This window comes from Rhizoctonia solani, chromosome 3 (genome assembly GCF_016906535.1).
Source record: "Rhizoctonia solani chromosome 3, complete sequence".
NCBI classification, from domain to species: Eukaryota; Fungi; Basidiomycota; class Agaricomycetes; order Cantharellales; family Ceratobasidiaceae; genus Rhizoctonia; species Rhizoctonia solani.
In genome coordinates, this window is record NC_057372.1 from 2131535 (window position 1) to 2151649 (window position 20115).

A 20115-nucleotide genomic window follows, 5' to 3' on the forward strand; every position below is an offset into this window, starting at 1 on the left:
AGACAGGATGAACGAAGGGCGGGATCGGCCGACGGAGAGTTTGCTCAATATTGTTCGCGCCCAAATATCATTCTTATTGTCTAGCTTAAGCGATGAGAACTTTGAAAGGTTTCAAACAGAGATTCGATCGGTGGGTGGCTGCCCTAATTATCACAAATATATGTATAGTCGTATTGACGCTTTTCTGGTAGTTGTGTGACCAGCACGGACCCGAGTCATATGTGGGACTTTTGAGACGATTGATAGGAACGTGTTACCCGCGTATGGGGGGTGGAGATGGGGGAGTAGTCCAACGACTGCTTGTACAGGAGATGCAGCGTATGGGGCGAGATCCGTTCTTAGCAGACAGACTCAAAGACACTCTGGAACGCGGCGATGGCGAAGTGTTCCGCACCATGGAGCTCGAGAAACTGCTGGAGAGAGTCCCTCTGCGCCCACTCGAACGCCTTGTTATTGCCTCGGTATTTGTCACCAGCTCCCGCCCCGACTTGTCCTCTTCCGCAGCCCAGATCGTACACGCAGACTTGGAAAACGCCGTACTGGCGCTTGTTGCTCGACCTTCCTTCGACACCACCGACATGAGTCTCAGCCAGGCTGCCAAGTTGCTTGCCAATCTGCTCTCCGACCCCCCGCCCGACGCGCCCGTTCTCGATCCATCCGAGCGCGTTGCCCTCCTTACTGCCGCCCAGGCCAAGTACGGTCCTGATCTTGCACCAGTGTTGCGCACGGTCTTTCCGACCCTGTCGCTTCCTCCTGGCACATCGCTCGTCCAGACTCTGCTCCAGCTTGGGCCGGATATCACCTCTGACCACGAGACCGTAAGGGCACTACTTGCCCGTTTCGGCATCACCGACCAAAATCCACCTCGCGACGCTCAAGTTGTCGAAATTATATCTACTCTGGTTCGGTGCGCAGCCGAGGGGAAGCCCCTCTGCGATGTGGGCGCACTCGTGCGTGCCCTGTCCAGTTTTGTAAGTCTCTCACATCTGTCTTGCTCTCAAACTCATTCTTTCGTAGCCCACTCCGATCCACTGGGCTACCGCCGTGCTTGCGTTCGATAGACTCGATCGCCCGGGCGTCGACACCGCAACGCTCAAGCTTCTCATCGCCATCCTACTCAACTCGCCTCGCGACGTTCCGGACGTCCCACACGCTGTCACCGGCTTTTGGGCATCCTGGACCAACCCGCTCTGGCAACTCCGTCTCCTCGACGCGTTGCTCTCCTTGCCCAACGATACATTTAACTTTGTTACGTTGCCAGGTCGCCGGATCGTTACTGTCGATGACGTAGCCGGTGCTAGTCCCACGATCAAAGCTCTCGCCGCCAACGTCCAGAGCCATACCTGGAATGAGTTGATGTTGATCGAGACGCTTACAAGGCTTGGAGACGAAGGTACCCCTGATGTTCAAGCCTATGTTCGGGAGATGATGGACAAGGCGGTCAAGATTAGTGCGGAGCTTGTGTACATGGGTTTGCTACAAGTTTCGGTATGCCCCTCACTTTTTTCCCTATCGCTGTGCTCGGGGCTTAACGGTCTGGTTTAGAAACCCTGGAACCGGACGCAGCAAGAGTACTCGTCCAAGCTTTTGACCATGTTTTTGAACGGCCACCCGAACCACCAGCTAGTCTTTATGCGCATTTGGCAGATCGAGCCTACTTACTTGACTAAAGCCTTTGGCGAGTATTATGCGGACAATGCGTTGAACATTACAAGGATATTGGACGTTGCTCAAGATCTCAAGGTAAATCCCCACGCTGCCTCTATTCGCTCGTTGCTCACTTTTGGTTTAGATCCTCGATTCGCTCCTCGATGTCAGGCCATTCGAGTTTGCGCTTGATGTGGCCGCGTTGGCGTCCCGCCGAGAATACCTCAACCTCGACAAATGGCTAGCGGACAATATCACTACCCACGGACCCGAGTTTGTGCACGCTGTGATTGCGTTCTTGGAATCTAAGGTTAAGGGCGAGATTGCGCGTAATGCGAGCGGGAGTGATCAGCCTCCTGAAAGTCGGACGATGCCCCTAAATCCACAGACGATTGCAATTTTCATTCGTGTACTTAAGAACAGGTGGGTTACACTTTTTGTTGTATAGGGGTCTTGGCACTGATTAAACGTTGTTTAAGCAGTGGGACGGCGCTCACGCCCGAAGATGCAGAATATTTTATTGAGATTCGCAACCAATGTCTCCAGCTTCACCCACGTCTGATGAACCTTACTCCAGGGAGCGACGCCGAACCAGGCGTAGCGGTTGTCTCCTTCTCCCCCGAAGTCGAACAAGAAGTGGAAAATATTTACAAGGAAATGTACGAAGACAAGATCTCGATCGACCAAATGGTTCAGCTCCTCCAACAATCCAAGGCCTCGTCTAAACCGCGTGATCATGAAGTTTTTGCATGCACCCTGCACACCCTATTCGACGAATATCGCTTTTTCGCACGGTATTATCCCGCTCGGGAACTTCAAATGACTGGATACCTGTTCGGGTCGTTGATCAAATATCAGCTCGTGGATTACATCCCACTCGGAATTGCGATTCGATATGTCCTCGACGCGGTCCGCGCACCACCCGATTCGAATATGTTCACGTTTGGAGTCAACGCCTTGACCCAGTTCAAGAATCGATTGTGGGAGTGGAAGCCTCTGTGCCACGCCCTGCTCGGAATCCCGCATTTGCAAGAAGTTCGCCCAGATCTGGTCGATGCTGCGCGCAAGGGACTTGCAGCCGAAGGACCCGAACCCGAGGAGCAAGAGAAAGAACCCGACGAACTCGAGGTCGTAGCGTTTACAGCTCTTCGTCCGGACACGTTGACCGAATCCGATGCGCTTGTGGAGCCTCCCGAGGACGTATCGGACAAGATCATGTTCATCGTTAATAACCTTGCGCCGAGCAACTTTGAGGCCAAGTTGGACGAGATGAAGGCCAAGTTTGGTACTGAACATTCCAGATGGTTTGCGCGGTACTTGGTTGACCAGCGCGTCAGTCTCGAGGCGAACAATCAAGGGCTGTATATGCGTCTTTTGGAGGGGCTCGTTCAAGAACCAGATCAAGAGCAGGGATCGGGTTTGGAAAAGGCTCCATTGGGGCGATATGTGCTCCACGAGACATACGTTCGCGCCGCCCAGTTGCTCAATGCCGAAAAGACGATTTCGTCATCTTCGGAGCGGAGGGTGCTCAAGAATCTTGCAAGCTGGTTGGGCCAGTTGACCCTAGCGCGCAACAAACCAATCTTGCACCGCAACTTGTCTTTCAAGGACTTGTTGCTTGAGGGATTCGACACGGACCGACTGATTGTCGCTATTCCTTTTATCTGCGCCATCCTCGAACAATGCTCCCGCTCGCGCATCTTCCGACCTCCCAACCCATGGCTTATGGCTGTCCTCGCGCTCCTCGCCGAATTCTACCACTTTGCCGAGCTCAAGTTGAACCTCAAATTCGAGATCGAGGTCCTATGCAAAGCGCTCGATATAGATTTAGACAAGGTTGAAGCGGCTGGAATCCTCCGTGCCCGCGTGTCAGCGCAAGGCATGGGCGCCGACAGCGGTTTGCCCGACTTTGTCCAAGAGGGGGACACATTTGGGTTCGAGCAATCGGGCACGACGACGTCTGGCGGACCGGCTCAACAACCCGCGGACGCGGTTCAGAGTTTGGGTGGAGCCGGGGGAGGAATGACTGCGCAGATCGAGGCGATCGTGGCTAATTTGGGTGCGATGGTGGTTGTTAGCCCTGCTGTAGGGTATGCGAATCATCCGGGCTTCAAGAGGGCCGTGCAAGTTGCTATTGAGGGTGCTGTTCGGGAGGTATGTTTTCTTTCTTTTTTCTTTCTTTTGGTATGAGGAGAGACAGGGCTGACGGTATGGTGGTGGATAGATTATTTTGCCAGTTGTGGACCGTTCGGTGACTATCGCGTCCATCTCGACCAAGGAGCTTGTGGCCAAGGACTATGCGCTCGAGGCGGATGAAATTAAGATCCGCAAGGCCGCTCAACAGATGGTCCAAAATCTCGCTGGTAGCTTGGCCTTGGTGACCTGCAAGGAGCCGTTGAAGAATAACATGGCGTTGCACATGAGACAGGTATTGACCGAGGTTGGGTTTAGCGAAGTAAGTACTCCAGGTCGCTGTCGTGCTGGACCGCTCTGATGAAGCGAGTAGTTGATGGTACCCGAACAAATCATTTTGCGTGTCGTGTCCGATAATGTGGATATGGCTTGCACGGCAATTGAGCGTGCCGCGATGGACCGCGCAGTGACCGTGATCGACGAGACGTTTGCGGCGTCATACGAACTTCGTCGGAGGCATAGCGAGGTACGCATCTTGGTTATTCTTGCTTGACGCATTCGAGCTCAAGGTTGTCTCAGTCACGTCCAAATCAACCGTTCTGGGATCCGAATATGCCAGTCATGCACTACCAGCAGAGTCTACCCGACCCGTTGCGCATCAAACCCACTGGCCTCGTCAACAGCCAAACGCGGGTGTACGACGACTTTTCGCAGCCTCGCCGTGTGGAACAAAAACGCGTGCTCATGCCCCGTACCGTATCGTACAACCGTCAAGATATGATGAGCGGGCCGAATGTTAATACAGGTGCACCCGGAAACTTCAATAACCCTTCGCCCGCTCCTTCGACTCAGAGCCAGGGACCTGGACCGGCCATAGGTATCCAGCAGCCGCAGATGACTCAGGCAGTCATGCCCGAACGTGTAATGGAGCGGTTTGTGGTGCGTGTATTCCTTGCAGTGTGGTAGATTTTAGAGTTGATTATTGTTGGCAGTCATTGATCAACGAACTCGAGTCGCTCTTCCTCATGGCCTCGGCTCAACACGGTGGCGAAGCCCTTCAATCAAGCCAAGAAATCCGCATATACATTCGCCAAGTTTTGTACCTGGCGCAGCAGTCGACGGATCGTGAAGAAACTGCGTTGGCATTCTCGCAAAAGATTGTGCAGCTGTTGTACAAGAGCACGACCCCGCTCGCACGTGAAGTCTATGTGGTCATCCTTGGAAGATTGTGCGAGCAATCGGGCAAGGTTGCAAAAGAAGCGACCGATTGGTTGTTGTATGCTGAAGATGATGTGAGTAGATTGCTACTCGAATATAGGAGTGTGTGTTTACGCGTTTTGGACTGTAGCGCAAATTGAATGTGCCAGTTACGACGACACTCTTGCAGTCTCGCTTGATTGGATTGAGGGAGCAAGATCAACAGCTCGCAAAGCTCATCCAGCGTGACATGCGTCCAATCGTGATGGAATTTACGGCCAAGCTCATTCGGGAATGTGTTAGCGGAGATGGAGAACATGCATTCGCAACCCGGGCTGATTTCCCGCATTCCCTTGATGCACTGTCGCGTGCTGCACAGGCAAACAAGGCACCCGAAGAGTGAGGTGATAACCTTTGTTCAACCAGACGTAAACTGATGGCAAATTTAGGGCTCTTCGTTTGTTGGAAGAATTCCAAGGCGTCGCACGTGGAGGATCTCATAGTAGCACCCCCTCCCGTTCCTCTGCGACTTATTCAAACACCCAACTGGTTCTGTTGTCTGAACGTCTCGCAGTCCACTTTGACGATTGGGTCCGAATCTTCCAACGCTCCCCATCGTCCGAAAAGGCGTTCGCTAATTATGTCATGCAACTCACCAATGAAGGGATCCTCAAAGGAGAAGACATTTCCTCGTTCTTCTTCCGTGTGTGCACCGAAACAAGCGTCGAACAATGGACCAAGTACACCACTGCTGGTGATTATGGCACCGCTTACCAGCCCATCGATGCACTGTCTCGCTTGATAGTGCTCATGATCAAGTACAATGGGGATGCTACGGACTTGCCAGCCAAGGTCCACTATCTCACTAAAATCTTGTCGATCGTCGTCTTGGTCCTGGCCCAGGCGCACGAGTCCTCGGTCGAGTTCCCCCAGCAAAAGCCATTCTTCCGGTTCTTCTCGAGCTTGCTGAATGACATTAACGGCCTCGAGGCCCATCTACCCCTCTTCCCACTTCTCGTGGCCATATGGTGAGCTAAACGTTGACTAGAAAGGTCTGCTTTGACCTTTGTCCGCAGCGATACCTTCAACACCCTTCAGCCTATCAATTTCCCAGGATTTGCCTTTTCTTGGATGACTCTTATTTCACATAGACTCTTTATGCCTAAGATGCTGAGTTCCGAAAACCGCGAGGTGGGTGAGACAATGGTTGGTATGCATACATGATCTAATTCGTTTTTAGGGATGGCGCCCATACCACCGTCTCCTTATATCTCTATTCCGCTTCCTAGAGCCTTTCCTCCGAAACGGCGAGCTCCAAAATCCGACACGGACATTGTTCCATGGCTCCCTGCGTTTGTTCATGGTGCTCTTGCACGATTTCCCCGAGTTCCTCAGCGAGTTTTACTTTTCGTTGTGTGATGTGATCCCAGCGCGCTGCATTCAACTGCGTAACATCATCCTCAGTGCTTATCCTCCCACGCTTCGCTTGCCAGATCCCCATCGCGAGACTCAACTCGAGTCCTTGTCCGACATGGGCCCGATCCCCCCGGTCCTATCTGACTTTACGCTCGGCTTGCGCCACGGAGATATGCGCGCCGCCCTCGACCAGTGCTTGCTTGGACGTGGATCATCAGCTCTAGTCACCTCGCTCAAGGAGAACCTGATGACCCAGCCAGCCAGCCCGAACGCGACCACAGGAGATCACTACAACATCCAAGCGCTAAATGCGTTGGTCATGTATGTTGGCGTGTCTTCAGTCGCTCAAGCCAAAGCCCGTAATGGGTCGCATGTATTTGTGTCAACTGATCCAGGAGTGACGCTCTTGACCCATCTGGCCAACGAGTTGGATACCGAGGGTGAGTATCGTCATGTGGTTGATCAGCCTCGTAGCTGACATTCTTATAGGTATCTATCACCTTCTGGTTTCGATGGTGACTCATTTGCGCTACCCCAATGCCCACACGCACTGGTTTAGCTCGCTCCTGCTTCACATGTTTGTCGAAGTCAAAAACAGCCGCCTTCAAGAGGTTGCCGCGCGTGTTCTTCTCGAGCGCCTCATGGTCTTCCGTCCTCATCCTTGGGGTGCTCTCGTCACATTCATTGAGCTCTTGCGTAACCCTCGCTATGATTTCTGGAACAAAGACTTTGTGCGCGTCGCTCCGGAAATCAGCATGCTCTTGGATCGCGTGCGTGATCTTGCTTAGGCTTACCGGAAATTCACTGATCCTTTGGGCTATAGGTGGCACAATCGGTGGCCTAGGGTATACTTAATAATTTAGTTGGCTAGTCCGGACAGTACCCATAAAATATCGATATGCTGCCTCGACCAGACTGGGTCTGCGTTTTCTTATGTACAGTTTCTCGCCCTGTGCTATCGTCCCGCCTTGCATTATGTATTCTAACACATATCCCTGCCACATTTAGTTAACTGGATGTCTTTTTTCTCCCCTCTAACTGAATGTTTCAATGATTTTTGGTGAATAAATGATTTGTTTATATGTTTTCATTGAATGTTGAGTAATATCCACGTGCGGTTTCCATTACACTTGTGTTTTTGCGCCGCGCACCCTTGCGTTCTAACTTTTCTATGACGTAGGGTCGGTCAGAGCTTTGAATCGACGACAGATCATATTTCACCGGACCGTTAATTACCTATAATTTCAACTGTATCCCCTTGGGTGCCTAATCTCACTCAATTCGACCACCTCTACAGATAGCTAGATCCAATTTTGAACAATGTCCTATATGCAGAGCGTGACACCCAAACTCATTTTCGATACCGACGCAAGTATATGGGCTCTTTTTTGTTACTCACTGCGACTCATTCGAATTCTAGCCTGGGGTAGACGATGTGCTGGCTTTATTATTGCTACTGGCTTCGAATGAAGCACAACTCGCACTAATAACTGTCACATTCGGTTAGTTGAATAATTTATCTTAGAATGCTTGTTACTCAATCACGCCTTTCAAGGGAACACGGAATTGAAGCATGCGTACACAAATGTGTTAAAAGTCTACCAATTGGTCTTGGATCATTTGGAACGTTATCCAGGTGATCGAAACAGATTTCCTAACCTCAAGTCAAAACCCAAAGTGTGCTCTGGGGCCACTGGACCGTTGTCAGGGGTACCTCATCTAGCACAATATTTTGTGGGTTATTACGGCACTGGTTTAATCATAATGTACTTCACGACGGCTTTGTATACAGCACGGGCCGGATGGCCTCTCGGACATCTCCACTACACACCCCGAGTTCAATGTCCGAGATCCTTCAGTTCTCTCCGAGGTAATTGAAGAATCTGAGACCGCAGCAGAAGATGCTATCATCGAGTTGTTATCAGAAAGCCCCGAGGATAGTGTTACGGTGGTAGCCGTGGGGCCATGTAAGCGCGCATCCCATGTTGGTCTCACTCACTTATCTTTGTAGTGACCAATATCGCTCGAGTCTGGGTCAAGAATCCAACTGCACTCCGGCGTGCTAGGAGAATTGTTGTAATGGGTGGAGCGTTGGATGTCCCAGGAAACACATCGGCCACCGCTGAGTTCAACTTTTTTGCCGATCCGTGAGTGCGTTTTTTTGGCACGGTATCAAGCTTCTGACCTCGAACAGCCAGTCCGCCGCGATGATTATGGATGCTGCCAAGTCTGAAAGCATCAACCTATTGCTTGCTCCTCTCGATATTACAACCCAACACGGTATTCCATACACGCATTTAATTCACCCCAACCTACTCTCCGGGCCTCTTGTAAATGGGTCGGAATTACTGCAGACAATGACTCCCCTGCGGGCATTTACGTCTGCCTTCCTCTATCGTGTTCGACGTGTCACTCGGGAACTTGGTATCCCTGATGTGTTCGATATGCATGATCCCTTAGCTGTTTGGGCAGGTCTGGTTCATGCAACCTTACCTCGAAATGCGCCATTGTTAGAAGGTTGGGGAGTAGAGAAAAGGGACTTTGTAATCGAGTGTGCAGGGCAATACACAAAGGGTTAGTATATAGAATACTGGCTGGCTTTCTAAAACTAATAAGCGATCCAGGCATGTGCGTTGTGGATAGAAGGTATGATAGGTTAATTATTGGATCATAATATTTCTCTAATTTATACCACTCGACAGAGGTACTACAGACGAAACAGGAGGTGTGAGATCGATAGATGGCGTTCAAGGGGTTGATAAAGCCAAGACCAAGCCCGCTTTAGGTGTCAAGGTTCTAACATCTACACCTGGATTGGGTACGCTAGAGAACTTGATGGTCGAGAAGCTTTTTTGGGATCTCAGAAAACCGAATTGATTAAGGCTAGCATGCATCTATGCCATAAACACATGTCTATTGGACCTTTAAAGACCATGCAACGACCTTGCCGTGACTTCTTGCACAGCCACTGAGTTATTATTTCTTTTGACAACCCACCCCAACAAGTACATGATCTTTCTACTTCCCAACACGATAATGTTGGGCTCTAAATCACGAAATTTTGGCTCTAAAACGGTCTACGGCCCCACCTTTTCTACTGCTTTCAGGAAACATAACAGTCCAGCGCTTCGGCCACGACCACAACCACAACCAAGGGCTCTACATTCCACAGGAGCACTTGATACAGGAACCGCACCTCTGCCAAGTACAGTAACCCCTCTACACAAGATCATTCATGGTTCAATTCGAGTGAGGCCCAATACTGTCAGGCTAAAATCCTATTAACCCCAAATCAGGCAAAGGGCCCCATATCCGTCGCCCAGTATATGCAAATGTGTCTCTCTCACCCCGTTGAGGGCTATTACATGAAGGGCGAACCTATTGGAGCGCAGGGAGACTTCGTTACCAGCCCAGAGATAAGTCAGCTTTTTGGAGAGGTACGTGCGTGGGCTTCAAGTTGAAGAGGAAGCATATATCCACTTAGAGAAAGTTAGCTTGTAGGAATTTGGTTGGTTTCTCAATGGCTTGAACGTGGTATGAATCGACCTATACAAGTGGTCGAATTGGGTCCTGGAAGGGGGACATTGATGGACGATATGCTACGGGTGTGTGATAACCTAAAGCCTGTTTATCAAACTAACAGGAAGAATAAAGACCATCGAGTCTATTGGGCAAACTCGTGGTCGAGTTCAAGCCGTTCATCTAGTTGAAACGAGCGCTAAGTTGCGAGAAGAGCAAAAGAGTAGACTCAGCGCCCGAATTCCTGCAGAATTATTGCATTGGTACGACCGGATCGAAGATGTTCCAAATAATGGTTGTTACTCTCAATTTACTGTAAAGCGATAATCAAAAATTGACCAGGACGATGTAGCGGACGTGTACACCCTTCTTGTCGCGCATGAATTCTTTGATGCAGTTCCTATTCACATTATCAAGGTAGGTTCATATTGTCACGAGTCCAAGTGAAGTTTGGTCACAGACTGGCCAGAAAACTCCGGGTGGATTCCAGGAGATCTTGGTTGATATTGATAGAACAGCGCAAATATTGTAAGTATGTATCACTAACTTCATAGATCAACTAACCCAACCTTACATGCCAGATCAGATTCCTCTCCTTCCCTAGTGAATAACCCATCTCTTCTCGCAAACAACTCGCCCGCAAAGCCTCAGTCCCCTGGGTTTCGTTACGTCCTATCGGGCCAATCGTCCCCTCTTGCACGTACTCTAGGCGAATCCTCCGCCAGATTTTCTCAAGTTCCAGAAGGACATAGGATCGAAGTGTCCCCTTCCTCGTGGGCCATTGTGCGTGGCGTTGGCGATTTGATTGGCAAAGGCGGAGGAGCCGGGTTGGTGATTGACTATGGGGATGATAGAGCGTTTGGAGCTTCGTTTAGAGTAAGTGGTCATGGACAGAGAATACGAATTGTATTCACTGAGTGGGACTAAAGGGATTCCATAAACATAAACTTGTGGACGTCTTTCATCAACCCGGTTTTTGCGACCTAACCGCTAACGTTGACTTTGCGTATCTAAAAGAAGCACTCAAGTTCACATGTAAGTCGTCTTCTACTCCCTCCCTCCTGTGACCTTGACGGACTGGCCCTTGTCCAGCAACAACTTCACATGGACCAATAACACAACATGCGTTCCTCGCAAAAATGGGAGCCCCGATACGGTTACATCGACTCTTGCAGGGGGCGAAAGATGACGAGACGCGTGAGAGGCTGAAAAAAGGTGCAGCAAGGTTGATAGATTTAGCGGGTATGGGAGGGCAGTACAAGGTTATGGGCATCACATCTGGAGAGAAACAAGAGCAAGTCTACCCATTTGGGTATGATAGCTCAGAACGGCAGACAAAACAGGCATAGGGTAGGAAACTCAAGAATATTGAGAAGAACCCGCTGCCTGTCGTCGGGGAGAACGAGACCGTCGTTTTGATCGTTCGTGGGAGTGGTCTCTTCTTTCCCGTCGTCTCGACGAGCTATTGTGGTCCCTCCTGGATGGCCGCTCGTCTCGCTCGCGTTGGCTGGACTTGCTTGATGAACCCTGCTCCTTCTCTAGCTCTTCTCTTTCCATCACTCTACTTTGCCCTTTCTTTTCCACAGCATTATCAACTCCTTCCTCCCCTTCCGTCCCTTCCCTGTCTCTATCTCGTTTCCACATCAACTTCTTCTTGCACCTATCGCAAAGAACGACTTTGACAAGTGCACTTTTGGCCTCGCCGTCTTCTAAGTATCCGAACGGTAATTCCAATGTAATAAGTTTAGGCTGAGGAACCGGTCGATCGTCATCAGCTCGGTGATACGCACACCTCGTGTTGCCACATGTAAACTGCCCTAACCCGGAGATAACTTCTGTTTCGGTACGCCAACGTAGTGCAAACTGCAGTGCGTATAAGGATCCGTAGTGAACGCGTAAAGAAAGAAACCTTACCTGGCCACTTTTATAATGTTTCAAATCTACAACAGCAAACTCCTTGAATAAGCCTCTATAGTATTTGACAGCAATTCTCTCTTCAGGACTAAGCTGTTCTAGCTCTTTGTCGTCGTCATCTCGTAGAAACCTGTAACAATTTTCAGTTAATTCCTTTTATTAGTTCAAGAGTGTAAATAGGCATAGAGTATAGGTAAGACTTACTTGTGATGCTCGACCAACCCATCCATCTCTGTCTTTCCCTTGGCTTGAACCCGAGTAGAGTCACTTGGATTGTAGACATTTTGGAATTGCGTGACATATCGAACGTGTCGAGTGTATGCATCTTGCCCGCCTAGATTGTTCCGGAAGACCGAGCGCGCGTGGTCGGACTGAGAGGCGGACATGGTTGTTTACATGAAGAAGCAACAAGCGCCGATCAATCAAAAAGGGTGTCCTCATTTGGGGGCGCGATTTGTTTGGCTATTCTAGCCGGCGAATAAACTACTAGTTTTGCTGCGGCTTCGTGTCAGGCTGTCGTTTCCCCTAGCTTAGTGATCAGCAATCCCTGTAGCTTTAGGCTGCTCTGTGGGAATCCCAACGCTCCGAAGTTCTGAACTCAAGATGCTGGACCTCAAGGCTTGAGTCTATATCCCTGATACCCGTGGTACTTCTCGCCTGCCAATTGTATGGTGGCGCATATGTGTGATTCGATACGAACATTAACTCTGGTGTCAATCAAAAAGATCAAGATCCCGAAGCAGATGTGTCACTCATTGTACGAAGGTCTTGTCTTCTGATCCAGTTGAGCCTTGTAATATATTCAGTAAATTAAACAGCCGGTTTAATGTTGAAGAGAGACGTAGTCTCTGGGGTACTTGCATAACCTCCGTGTAAACACGGCGAAGGCTAAACTTCGAGTTCTTCAAAGCCGGCGGAACTGAAAGGTAGAAAGTCAATCACCCTCAAAGAACACTACAACAATATCAATAGTACGATATAAGCCGTGTTCTACCGGCCTCGAATGCTTGCGGCGGACTTAGAAACAACTAGTGGTTGTCTTGTCGTCGATTGGGGTTGAGGGGGCCTTCTCGACTCTATAACATTCGTCGAGATCTACAGACCGCCTCCCAGCGGCGTATGCACCTTCCGCCGGGCCGCAGCACGTTTACCATTCTCGCCTTCTATATGTCGCAACGAATCGTGATGGCATCCTGCGGATGTTGTAGAGAGAGGATCCTACAGATTGTTTACGGTAAACGGCAGGTCAGGAACCCGAAGTGGAAATCTCAGTGCCGACGGCAGATCCTTCTTTGACACGTTCTCGATTATTAAGATGATCCAGGTACATACGTACAAATCAGACTTCTGTCCGGGTAGTGTACCTGCCACGTACCGGTTAGCCTGCCTAGTTCGTCTGCTGTTCGAGATGGGAACGCGGCCGCGTATATAGGGGTCAAGTTCTGGTCTTCCACAATCCACGAGGCTCAATGAGCGACCTCTTCGGTCCACCTGGGCCGGGATTGCGCTCGTCTTTCATTCGATAGGGAGAACGTGTATGTCATGCATATCATCGACTAATTAATTATAATCATCAGATGTCATGCCGAGGAGCGAGATAATCACATGCCAGCGCATCACCTCCACTACCTCCACTACCTCCACTACATCCACAACGAGCACCACAATGCAAGAATAGGACACACTCAAAGCACTCGTAAGATATGTATGTGGTGACGCTTTTATTCATCCCGTAAACAAAATACATCGAAATAGTAGGTACTTTACATGCGAACAGCCCAACAATATAGTTATATAGTACAAACGATACCAGACTCAGAGAAGAATGAGTGTTTCAGTTGCGATCATGATCAGTGAGCGTACGTGAGGTTTTACATGCCGAACCCGTCAAAGTGGCCCTATGTAACGAGGGTATATGTCAGAGACAGTATGAGCGGGAGGGAGTTGTTCGACTAACCTTGAGCATTCTCTCACCCATAGGGCTGATGCTTCTCTGTTTAATTGGGTCCTGAACCTGCAGACCAAGAGAGTTGCCATTGCCCCGGAGTGGAGAGGGCTTACGAAGTACGGGGTTGTCTCGTGGTGCTGGGGTGGGCTGATGAATCTGCGGGGGAGAAGAGTTCACAACCGCCGGCTGTACAAGAAAGAGAAAGGGCAGCCATCAATATAGATGTCATTAGGAATAATCAGATGGAAATACCCACTCTAGGCGCAAAGGCAGAGCCCAGGCTTAGTCTTCTCAGCAGACCTTGGCCGCGGTCCATGTCCCCTGGACGGCCCCAAGAGCCAATGCTGGTATGGCGGGTATGGCTACGTGGTGGAGAGGCCGGGAATTCGCCATGAAAATCGTCGTGCGAGTGGTCGTCTTCATCTTCTTCCACGACACCTGGCTTCATACCAATAAAGCCGGGACCCTCGGACTTGAAAGCCGAAGTGGTCTTGAGAGGAGACTGAGGTCCCGAGAATATCTGGGTCAATGACTTGCCCGCCAATGAGGGTGACAATTGCGGCAGAGTCGGCGAGTTGGGAGAAACACTAGGGGAGTTGGAAAGCCCAGGGAGAGAAGAGAGAGAATACAAAGAGGCAGAGCGAGCGCGGCCTGGGATAGGTTGGGGAGCAGTGGACGACATGGTGAGGATGTATAGGATAAATGGATGATATTTAGTTAATTAAATCTCGTTGAGGGGAGGTAAGAGACCAGCCCTGTCTTTCATCGGCATTTATATGGGATCCCCCGCACACTAACCTAAATGTGGCGCGAAGGCCTCGGAATTTCTGCTCCGCACGTCGTATTGCTCAGCTGATAGGCTTCTTGCCAAGAACGGCAACTCAGCTTGCGCCCTGGTTTCTCGAATTAAATACACCAGCTGGCAAATTACCAAAGTGATAAGAATCCAAGAATGCAACGAGGGGCTGTACCGCAAGGACAAGGTTGTGACGAAGTCTGGGCGAAAACGTACATTGACGACAAACGATGAGAGTACCCAGCTGCGGTTTCTTGTTATCTCGTACGCAAATGGATCTCCACCCTGGCACACGCCGCACCAATTGTAATCTTCACTGCCAAATCTGTCCCATTCACCCCTGGCTCGACTCAGATTAGCTCAAAGGACACAAAATCGAAGGCACGAGGCTCCAAAGACAGGGGCCTTGACCAATGAACGCCCGGCATCCGCAACTCTGGGCGTTCTCTGAACTTCCAGATACATCTTCGATGAGAGAACATTACGCTTTTGATTGGAGGTATGCTACCGAAGGGGGCTTAGCTCTCTGAATGAAGATAGAGCGCGTCTTCTGTTACGGACCCAGGCTGAAAAGTGGGGTACATGCGTATACGCATCATCGATCTCGATTCTATCTGGGTTCTCCGTGTCCCGAAAAAACCTGGCCAAGATGATCGCACAAGTCCAAGCGCGCGTATCCAAAGCCCGCCGGTATTCATTTGTGCCCCGCCGGCCTGATTGTACGTACACACACCCCTCTCGCACATCCCACACATGTCCCGCCGCGACAGAAAACCCAATTGTTCTAGCCCTAGCTCCCTTCCCACGGCTTGTCCAAATCGGTGAGCCTCAAGAATCGTTTTCTGGTTTGTAATGCCTTCCTGGGTTCGTTTGTACGTTGACGTGGTTCTCGGGAGTCGTTGGTCGTCGCTGCCGTGGTTTGTACAGGTTGTAGAATTCATCATCGCCTCGAAGACTTGGGTTCTCCGTTATTCATCCGCTGGTCGGCCGTTATCCACACACTCCATCTTCACCGTGTTTCTCCGAGAATCATGGTCCGCATTGCCTATTCATAATCTTCCTCATACCTCCACGCGCCGCGCGTCAGTTAGCCGCGAATTGCTTCACCGCCTAGATGACGGGAGGCTCGCTAATTGGCCTGAAGGAGGGGTCCAGCGTGGCCTACAATCGGTGTAGGTCTATCAAATAAGTAAAAAATAGTAAGTAATCGGGTTGAACCGGCCAAAGTGCGTTGGGAGTTATAAAATCGATGACATGAACAAGGAATTTCTGTCAAGTAAGCGTTCCGCCATATGTAGCTTAGACGGTGGCAAATACGCGTGGTTTAATCAATGTCAAGGTATGAGAACAGATTGACTATGATGTGCGAAATGTTTTAGTCGGTGCCAAATTCATGGAAAGGGGACCCCAGTTGGTGTCAATGCTTGACAAATCGACGCTAACAAGCGATAGAGCATGTGCTTGATATATGATGGTCCGCGTAGCATAAGTGTCATGGGGATGAAGGAAAGCGACGTAGTTCGGAGACACAAAAGGATACAAAGAGACAGAAAAGTGCCTGAAAACCGATGGAAGAAAGTCGCGAAGAGACGTCGAGTCCCTCGCGACCAGAAAGCGACCAAAGGCCGAACACACTCGGGGGAGACAAAGTATGCCGCTCTCTAAGAGACAAACAGACGTCAAGACAACGCACCTCTTGGTAAAGATAATCTTTTTTGTTACAATCTCAGTAATATCATATGTCGTCCCAGCGCCCGATTTGTGTTTGGTTAGTATTCCGAGTGGCTTGGGGAGTGAGGCTATTTTCCTTCGAGTGGTGTACACCAATTCGAAGAGTTACTTTGTCCTGTTTCATTGTTAGTCTGTTGCTCGGTGGTTGCGTCTGTGTGATCATGATGCACCCACCGAGTCATCCAACCCCAATACACCTACAAACCCACCTTCCTTTGGACCTTCGACTTCCAGCTTCCCTTGCATCTCGATTAAGAACAGTTCTTTGCCTAGTCGGACCAGCCGGGGTGCTGCGGAGATCCAGACTTTGGCTCGGGTGGAGCAGCAATGGGAATAATCATCGCTCGGAGCTCAACTGTGATCTGTTGGAGTTTGAGACAAGCAGATCTAGTCCCAGTAGCTTGATAACGCGATAAATTATATCCAGGAACCAATTAGATGATATACGTTCCGCAACAGAGTGTTTACGTTGAAAAACAAACGCGAGTCGTAATGAACGAGTCTCAGCAGGTGAAATCCAAAAAGGAAAGGCCCGATGACACGTGACCACACGGCCTGGGGCGATTTTTGATCCACGCGGCGCTTGTGAAGTATTTTTGTTTCTCACTGTAACTTTGGTTCTGGGGTTTCGGTTCTGGCTTGAAGTGTAAGTAATTTCTTTGTCTGTATGATACTCTTGGTGACCAACGCATCTTGTTTCAATAGGATTACCACGCCACAGTGGTCAAATACTCATTTAGGTACCTTATATCTATCACGACTCATTACCAGCCAAGATTTCAAAAATATTCTTTGAAAAATGAAAAGGGCAACGACCGCCAGCCAAAGGCTCGCCCTCGAGCTAGTATGTCAATTATATTGACACATACTATCAGCCTAATTACTAAGAAATTCGGGTTAGTCAAGGGCATATTCGGATTCAGCGGCCGCCCTTCCTCGACGGACTTGGGCGCGCCCGGTTACTCAAACGCAAAGCAATGCACCCGATCCAGCTCCCCTGAATTCAAACCAGCGACAAGGATTGAAACTTCCATGGGATACGCTACCTAGGCCCGAGCCTGAAAGGAGGCCCGGAAGACCAGGCCAATTCGAGAGGATGCGGCAGGGACAGGGACAGGGTCGAGGGAGAAGAGATGCGCAGGGCCAAGAGCAGGGGAGGTATCAGCAGAACAGGCAAGCAGGACAGCTGGAACAACGAGAGAGGAACCAACGAGAACAACAATCCCAAACCCCAGCATGGCCTGGGCTTCCTGACCTAAGCTCTCGGGAGCAAGCTAGAGAACGGGGTCCTCCGCGTCCCAATCAAGGCGGTCGATCTCAGTTCCAACCGCCCTCGACAGTTTACCCTCGCACTTCTTCGCCTTCTCGTACCTCTACGCCTCGTACCGAACGAGATACCAAGATCCCAGCAAGGTCTTGGGCTGTCTCCATCCCAACCCCCGGGCTTGAAGAAACAAGAGAGTCCGTAGGAAGAAGAAGAGAGAAGGAAAGGAGGGGATGGGTTACGAAAGAGGATATGGAGGCTATGGAGGCCGAGGCTGAGGCAGCGAGACGAAAAAAGGCTCAACAAAAAGTCAAGTTGATTGAGGTAGAAGATAGGTCCAAAGACGTATATGTCCCGACTGCAATCTCGGTATCTAACTTGGCACGGTTATTAAACGTGCGAATAGGTGAGTAGTAGATATCGGATTAGGAATGAAATATTTATGGAAAATCATAGGCCGTTTGCAAGACAAGATATATGCTGTTGGAATGGGGGACACGACTTATGACCATATCCTCACATCCGACGATGCCTCGCTTCTCGCCTTAGAATTCGGATACAACCCAGTTGTAGATGAAGATGCCGCATTTGATGTCTATCCGGAGTAGGTACATTTATCAGCCCATATTATTATGCGCATTTATCCTGTCGTTAGGCATCCTCACCCCGATCCGAGTACTCTTCCCCTCCGACCACCCATTGTCACCATTATGGGACATGTCGACCACGGCAAAACTACACTCTTAGATACCCTCCGCTCTGCATCCGTCGCAGCAGGTGAAGCAGGAGGTATCACTCAACATATTGGCGCTTTCTCTGTTCCTCTCAAGAATCCCTCCCAATCTTCTAATGCCCCCAAAACCGTTACCTTCCTCGACACACCAGGGCATGCAGCCTTTTCTGCTATGCGAGCCAGAGGAGCCGGAGTCACCGACATTGTTGTCTTGGTTGTTGCTGCTGATGATGGAGTCATGCCCCAAACTCGGGAGGTCATTGAACTCACGAAAGGGGGGGAAGGAGGCGTGCAACTTGTGGTGGCAATTAATAAGTGTGACAAACCGGGTGTCGATACGGTAAGCTCCTCTGTGCTTTATTCGGTTAAAAATCTTCACTAAGTACACTCAACTATAGGATAAAGTCAAACGGGCCCTGCTTGCGGAAGGAGTTCAGCTTGAAGAATTCGGTGGAGATATTCCGTCTGTGGAAGTTTCGGGTCTAACCGGTCAAGGCCTCGACACACTTGTCGAGACATTGTCAACGCTGGCTGAAATGGCTGAGTTGCGTGCCGAAGTTGACTTGAGGGCACATGGGAGGGTGCTGGAGTCCAGAATCGATAAGGGCAGGGGGTGTGTTTACCTTTCTTCCTCCTGATTTTGTGTTAGGCTAATTAGGCTGGGTTAGGCCGGTGGCGACAGTGCTCATCCAACGCGGCACACTCAAGCCTGGCGCTTCGCTCGTGGCAGGAACAGCCTGGGCTCGCGTGCGTCAAATGACAGATGACAAAAATCGACCAGTCAAGCTTGCCAAACCCGGAGATGCGGTGACTGTTGCGGGGTGGAAGGACGTCCCCGCAGCGGGGGATGAAGTACTTCAGGCCGAAAAAGAGGACGATGCAAAGAAGGCTGTAGTAAACCGAAAAAGGGTTATGGAGACGAGGGCATTAGCTGAGGATGTGGAGAAGATCAACGAGAAGAGGAGAATGGATAAGGTACTGGAAGAGCAAGAGAGGGAAGCTGAGGCTGCAGCCAATGGTGATTCGGTTCCGGATGCGACTTCAGAAGTGGTGCAATCAAATGAAACGGAGGTCAAAGAGCTCAAACTTGTCATCAAGGGAGATGTGAGCGGAAGCGTCGAGGCTGTGGCTGGCGCCCTCTGTGGGATCGGAAACAAGATCGCTCGGGTAAAGATTGTATCCCAAACTGTAGGGGATGTTAGTGAGTCCGACATTGCGCGTGCAAAGGCTATCGAAGGTGGTTGTTTAACGATAGTATTTATTTCGTTGTGTTGATGATTTCTTCTAGGCACGGTTGTAGCTTTCAATGTCTCTGCCCCATCCAAAATTCAACAGCTTGCATCCCAGCAAGGGGTCCCGCTACTTAACGAAAATATAATCTATAAACTTATGGACGAGATAAAAAAGCGAGTCGTTGCACTCTTGCCAGTGACGTATGAGCAACGCGTCTTGGGCGAAGCAACTGTTCAAGAAATCTTCACGATTGCGCTCAAGGGCAAGGCGACAATGAATATTGCAGGATGTCGCATTACGAATGGGGTTATTGCGAAACACGCCAAAGTCCGCGTGGTGAGGGACGGTGCTGAGGTGTATGATGGTATGTCCTTTTTCGAACTTCCTCTCATTTCTATCAGCCCACTGATTCTATCGGGAATTAGGTGCCATTGACACATTGAAGCAGCAAAAGAAGGATATGACAGAAATGCGCAAGGGCAATGAATGTGGGATGTCGTTCGCCAATTTCGAAGATCTCAAAGCAGGGGATCACATTCAAACTTACGAGACAATCGAGAAGCCTGGTGTGCTTTAGACCTAGA

General features: G+C 50.0%; 4 protein-coding genes across 4 annotated transcripts; 2 read left to right on the forward strand and 2 right to left on the reverse strand.

Annotated features, from left to right (window-relative positions):
- Window positions 1–7: 7 nt before the first annotated feature.
- RhiXN_03095 (CCR4-Not complex component, Not1) lies at window positions 8–10979 on the forward strand (the record flags this gene model as incomplete). Its single annotated transcript, XM_043322912.1, has 31 exons — window positions 8–130; window positions 192–971; window positions 1018–1488; window positions 1546–1743; window positions 1793–2070; window positions 2130–3801; window positions 3872–4102; window positions 4154–4306; window positions 4360–4719; window positions 4773–5072; window positions 5129–5376; window positions 5427–6005; window positions 6054–6168; window positions 6218–6833; window positions 6883–7163; window positions 7217–7228; window positions 7814–7895; window positions 7949–8127; window positions 8186–8360; window positions 8405–8540; window positions 8588–8967; window positions 9018–9039; window positions 9096–9211; window positions 9566–9642; window positions 9690–9830; window positions 9888–9998; window positions 10048–10207; window positions 10265–10329; window positions 10382–10440; window positions 10494–10788; window positions 10842–10979. 31 exons carry the CDS (start codon window positions 8–10, stop codon window positions 10977–10979), a joined length of 8553 nt encoding a protein of 2850 aa, XP_043178408.1.
- Window positions 10980–11271: 292 nt separating this feature from the next.
- RhiXN_03096 (Folate-sensitive fragile site protein Fra10Ac1) lies at window positions 11272–12212 on the reverse strand (the record flags this gene model as incomplete). Its single annotated transcript, XM_043322913.1, has 3 exons — window positions 11272–11775; window positions 11827–11956; window positions 12031–12212. 3 exons carry the CDS (start codon window positions 12210–12212, stop codon window positions 11272–11274), a joined length of 816 nt encoding a protein of 271 aa, XP_043178409.1.
- Window positions 12213–13697: 1485 nt separating this feature from the next.
- On the reverse strand, window positions 13698–14456 carry RhiXN_03097 (uncharacterized protein; the record flags this gene model as incomplete). Its single annotated transcript, XM_043322914.1, has 3 exons — window positions 13698–13724; window positions 13784–13960; window positions 14031–14456. The coding sequence occupies 3 exons, from the start codon at window positions 14454–14456 to the stop codon at window positions 13698–13700; spliced, it is 630 nt and encodes a 209-aa protein (XP_043178410.1).
- Window positions 14457–17100: 2644 nt separating this feature from the next.
- On the forward strand, window positions 17101–20108 carry RhiXN_03098 (Elongation factor Tu GTP binding domain; the record flags this gene model as incomplete). Its single annotated transcript, XM_043322915.1, has 8 exons — window positions 17101–17145; window positions 17203–17971; window positions 18022–18169; window positions 18221–18638; window positions 18697–18911; window positions 18967–19535; window positions 19587–19895; window positions 19957–20108. The coding sequence occupies 8 exons, from the start codon at window positions 17101–17103 to the stop codon at window positions 20106–20108; spliced, it is 2625 nt and encodes an 874-aa protein (XP_043178411.1).
- Between the last annotated feature and the right edge of the window lie 7 nt (window positions 20109–20115).